At 53.5% G+C, this 5,201-nt stretch overlaps 1 protein-coding gene across 2 annotated transcripts; it reads right to left on the bottom strand.

Moving 5' to 3' along the window:
* Window positions 1-3,213: 3,213 nt before the first annotated feature.
* On the bottom strand, window positions 3,214-4,490 carry Ventx (VENT homeobox). 2 transcript variants are annotated; one of them, XM_038311916.1, is made up of 2 exons: window positions 4,247-4,490; window positions 3,214-3,611 (listed from the first exon to the last, which is right to left on the bottom strand). In XM_038311916.1, exons 1-2 carry the CDS (start codon window positions 4,458-4,460, stop codon window positions 3,214-3,216), a joined length of 612 nt encoding a protein of 203 aa, XP_038167844.1. In that variant the 5' UTR covers window positions 4,461-4,490. The 2 variants fall into 2 exon arrangements, with proteins under 2 accessions (XP_038167844.1, XP_038167109.1); XM_038311181.1 differs by having other exon boundaries at window positions 3,453-3,613; window positions 4,181-4,460.
* Window positions 4,491-5,201: the final 711 nt, after the last annotated feature.

Raw genomic sequence — 5,201 nt, forward strand, 5'->3', positions numbered from 1 at the left:
CCAGAAGACAGTCGCTCTCTTCCCCGGCACCTGGCTTATGTTACTAAGCTGAAGTATCTTCACCATTCCGCAAGCAAGAAGAGCTGACATTGTCCTTAAATGCTGTGCAGAAATCCCCAGGAGGAGGAACTGCCCTCCAGATCTCTTACATCATCCAGGGTCTGCTAGTCAGGTCTGAAGAGACCCTTCTAGAAACACCGACAGGACTGACTAGGCTCCACCTCCTGAGTGGTTCACAGCACAGTACCCATGTCCTCAGGTCACTATGCTGAAGGTCTTAGTCAAACCTCTTAGACCCAGAGGGTGCAAAGCTGACATGGGTAGCCAGCCCCACCTCTGTTTGGGAGTTAGTGGGTCCATGAGCCCTGGTTCCTCCCTTGGAGGTGATCTTTACCTCAGGGCTGTTTGCCAGAGCTCAGGCAATACTCTGACCACCCATACGCAGCCAACAGAACAGGTCAGTCCCGCCCTCTGCCCAAGGTCATCTCGAGTCCACATCATTTCGCTGCTTCTCTATTTCCTGCTCTGTCTGTTTCAAGCCCAGGGAGGCAGGGCCCACCCTGAACAGTGGCTTCCCTGACACAAGTTCCCAAAAGCAGGGTAGGGTCTCCAAGTCCACCCTCGGTGGATCCGACCGGAACTGGCGTCCGTAAGACGCTGAATGGCAGAGGTCCACGATCTGCACTGTCACAACAAGGAAATCCTTTCACAACTGGCTCTGGGCCACTTCTGGTCTTTAAGGGCCTTGGTCTCGAAGACATACTGTCTGAATTCAGAATTCGGTCCGTGGGTTGTACAACTTCAGGTCATGGCTGGAACGAGAAGGAGTCTGCATCCTGTAAAAAGGCTGGTAGGCAGCTCCCCCAGGAAAGTGTCAGTGTGCCTCAGTCTTGTCGTAAAAGCAAACACTGCTGGACAGCAGGAAGAGCATCTGCTGAGGTGACGTGAAGGTATAGATACACCCTACCTGCTAGACCACCAGAGCCATGCCCACCCTCAGGGGGGAGGACTCTGGGAAAGGATTTGGGGGAGAATATTCTTGGTTGGTTATTTTGGGTTAGAGAGGAAAACTAGCAAGCTGGCCGCTTAGCTCGCCAGCAGTTTCTACTCAGCCCTCGGTGGCCTGTGCCATCACATGTTCTTGGCCAGCAGATACAGATCTGCCACACAGATAGAGCTCCACTTTGAAGAAGCAGCACACCCCCTGATTTCCTGCACTGTACATTTGGTCCTCACTTTCCTGTGGTTTCAGGACTGTCAGTGTTCTGGCCGTGGTTAAACATGCTGGGGGTTTGCCCATGGCCCCTCTGTACCTCAGATTTGAGAGCGGAACTGAAGCAATGATGGGACTTAAGAGGCAACAGCCTGGCTGGGTGTAGAGGCTTGTGTTTGTAATCCCAGGACTCGGCGGGCTGAGATAGGATTGCTTTGAGTCTGAAGCTAACCTGGGCTACACAAGTAGTTCCAGGTCTGCTTTCCGAGAAGTAGATTTACTGGGTCAGATCTCAGGACCTGTCCATCAGATCCTCTGCATGCCAGTATTTACACACCAGGAAAAAGTCTCTCTCTGACCTTTTGAGAGCGGCAGTAGGACTGGGTTCAAGTTTAAACAGGCTAGGCTGAGGGGTTCTGCACACGCACCTGAGAGAGACAGCTACTCTCCCTTGTAGCTATGCTCCGCTCTCTGCATCCGAGACCTCCAAAACTGAGCCATTTAACTTTTTTTTTTTTTTAAATCACATATCTGGGCATGGTGGTGTATGTCTTTAATCTCAGCACTTGGGAGGCAGAGGCAAGAGAACCTTTGTGAGTCTAAGGTCATCCCTGGAGAACAGCAAGCTCCAGGTCAGTTAATGATACATGGTGAGAATCTGTCTCAAAACAAACAAAACAAAAACCTATCTGGTTCCCATTTTCCAAGAGACACAGGACTGAGGAATGTCAATGGGTACCAACAGGCAAGTTCATGCAATATCATCTCTTATATTTGGAGCAGACAGAGCAATGAAGGTCACAGGACAGCAGCTTCTCTGGAGCAGTTGTTCTGGCTTGGGCTGCTGAGCATAACCCAGTGTTTCCCCTCTTCCCTGCCAGAACATCCTAACCCAGGGCCATCACTGTGATGTCCCCAGTCCTCATGAGCACACAGCCAGCACACCTCTGCAGCCCTGTTTTCCCTCTCCAGCTCCAAGGCAGCATCTGGAGGAAGGGACTTGTCCGTGTCCTGGCTGTGACCCCAGAGGACCTTTGTGAGCCCCCAGCACACTCCAGACTTAAATCTCAAGACTGTGGAAACAGCCACAGGTTTTTATCAGGGCCATTGACAGGTACCCAAAGAGCTTCAGTGACAGAGTTGAGAATCCTACAGGGATATTGGGACAGGAAAGCTCAGATGGTCTGTTTTCCTGCCTCAAATAAAGGTAGGGGTCCAGATTCCTAAACAAGTCCACCGTTTTTCTAAGGCGCACCGGGATTTGCAGGGGCATCTGGCACTCGCAGCAAGTCCTTTGGGACCTTCGCAAACCCTGCCTCCTACTGTGCCCACAGCAAGGACTCTCAATCCTCAGTGTCTTCTCTCTATTAGTTGGGCACCAGCCGGCAAGAGGCTAAGGCTTGCTTCCTGCCACCCGCCCGCTGCCTTCAGTGTGGCAGCCACAACCCTCCAGTCTCTTATTTGGGTTTTTGGTGCCAACAGCACATCACCTCCTCCATGCTCCCACCCATGCAGCATTTGATGTAAAACCTAAAACAAGTGTACAAGTTCCTTTTGGTCACAACGTACCACATTTAGTTAGAGTGAGAATAATTTCTAAGTTTTTTTTCCTAGCAGTCCTACCGTATCATTTTTATTTTAATTTTTTTATGGAATTTTTAAAAGCCAGTCCAAAAGAGCCTCTAAAGTCTTCGGTGCAGCTTTGTACGAAGTAAGGAGTTCTACTTTTGTCCGTTTCAGGGACTGTATGAAGCTGTGTTCACTGTCTTTCAGAAAACAGACTAGTGTGACCATGATTTTAGGAAGGTTTAAAGTATTTGTAAGATGCCCACAGTTAGGATCCAGTCATCAAATATAACATCGTATGAACAGTTAAAAAAAAAAAACCGAAAAACTAAAATAAAAGAAATACCTAAAGTTCAGAAATCACCAGGAGCATCTGCAGAGGGCTGAGTTGTGGCGCAGACCTGAGCTCAAAGATGAGGACTTGGTTCCACGGCCTAAGACAGATAGTACATGCCATAAGCCGCGACGGGCCCGGCGAGGATCCCAGGAACCGCACCGCCGCCGAACGCAGCTGCGGAACTATGCAACTGGGTGCTCAGCGGAAATGGCAGGCCAAACGCCGGCAGTACCGGCTTGGCTGCCAGCTTCAGCTTCTCCAGCTCAGCCTCCTGCAGCCGCTTGGCCTTGGCTCGGCGGTTCTGAAACCAGATCTTGACCTGAGTCTCAGTGAGACTCAAGCTGCTGGAGAACTCGGCGCGCTCAGCAATGGACAAGTACTGCTTCTGGTGAAACTTGCGCTCAAGCGCCAGCAGCTGCGCGGTGGTGAAGGGTGTCCGTGGCTTGCGGTTGTTTTTATGTTTGCGAAGGGTACAGGGTGGAGGGCTGGGGGCACCTGAAAAGAAAGAGAAGCAGAGAGCGAGCGCTCAAACCCTGGCTGCACACCCCGATCCCGACACTGTCCCGCCCTTTACAAGGAAGGTTGGTGCTCCGTGACTCCGTGACCACTCCGCTCAGCATAACGAGGTCTCCAAAGCCACGTGGATAAGCAAAGCAAGGGGGAAGGGAAGTGGGGGGTGGGTGGCGCTCTAGATTCAGGTCTGCTCTCTCAACTGGTGACCTCTTTCAACCGGAGACTGGCCATTTGGAAAAAAGCTGGGACGGGAGGCGGCTGCAATTAACTGAGGATGAGTAGAGTTAGGGCTATACGGAGACTAGTTAGCTATCGCTAGTATATGCAAAGTGGGTAAGGGGTGCAGAAGCGTGAGCGACCCGGAGTGGAAAAGCATTAGGGGTGTCTGTCCTGGGCTGCGGACCTCGCCCAGGAAGAGACGTGGACGTGGCTGTTGGGTCTGTGCACAACGTCGGGCTCCCATCATTAGTTAACCCATCACCAGTTTGCACTTGGGTTGGACGGGTTAGTGACTAGTAATTAAGTTTGGAGCCACAGCGCGCATCGCCCCCTGGACTTCCTTGCCTTGAATGAGCGCGCGTTTTTCAGGGCTTGGGACCCGGACACTGAGCACTTACGTGGGGGGCACGTGTGCGTGACCGGTGGGGGCCAGGCTCCGGGCTTCGAGGCACCCGGCGGCCTCTCCTCCCCCAGCTCCCCAGGCTCGGAGCCCCGTTCGCGCTCAGCCTCCAGTAGTGACTCCACGCTGAAAGGGAGTGGTCCGTGCCCTATGTGGCCCCCTCCGCGTGCTCCGAGCCCCTCCGTGTTCATGTCGAGTGTCGCCCGGGCCATGCATGGGATGGCGGGTGCAGGGCTAGCCTCCCGGCTGGTACTCGCGGGACGCAGCGACGGTTTGTTTTGCCAGGACCCTGGGCTGGGTGGTTCTCGGGACCACTCTGCACTCTATAAAAAGGTGGCGCCGCTTTCATGCGCCGCTACCCAATGGTCGTTCCAGTCGATGTGCGGGCCTCAGTGCGGGTTGGACTCACTGCTTTCGGGGGCGGGACCGACAGGGAGGGGCGTGGCCGCTGCCTGGGAACCGAGTGCCCCGAGACCTGAGGTGGCATTGTCGCACCCATGTCGGGCTTTCGGAACCCATTGCAGTCTGTGGGGGCGGTTGTCGAGCTCATCCTACTGGAAAGGCTGAGGGGGAACCCAGGCACCGATGAAGAGATGGCCTCAGCCTTATGAAGCTGAGGACTGGACAACGCGCGGGCGCGTATGGTGCAGCCATCCGTCTAGGCATCAATTCTTCACCTTGCTGGGATTTCAAGCCTAAGCGCTTTGGCAGAGCGGAGCTTCAGGCTCGCGCCTCCCACAGTGGCGTGTAATGGGGCTGACCGGCTGCTTTTCTTGCTGAGAAACTTGGCTCAGGACTATTTTAGTCATAGCGTTCTCTCTGCGCTCTGGGGTTCGAATGTGACCAACAAGACTCTGTTTTCTGATCCCTTGAGGCCGAGTTGTGGTGTTTTTAGTCTCGGGTCTTTCTTTGGGCTTCTGGGGCTTCCAAACATTTTCTGAGCCATCAGAAAC

This window comes from Arvicola amphibius, chromosome 1, assembly GCF_903992535.2.
Source record: "Arvicola amphibius chromosome 1, mArvAmp1.2, whole genome shotgun sequence".
NCBI classification, from domain to species: domain Eukaryota; kingdom Metazoa; phylum Chordata; class Mammalia; order Rodentia; family Cricetidae; genus Arvicola; species Arvicola amphibius.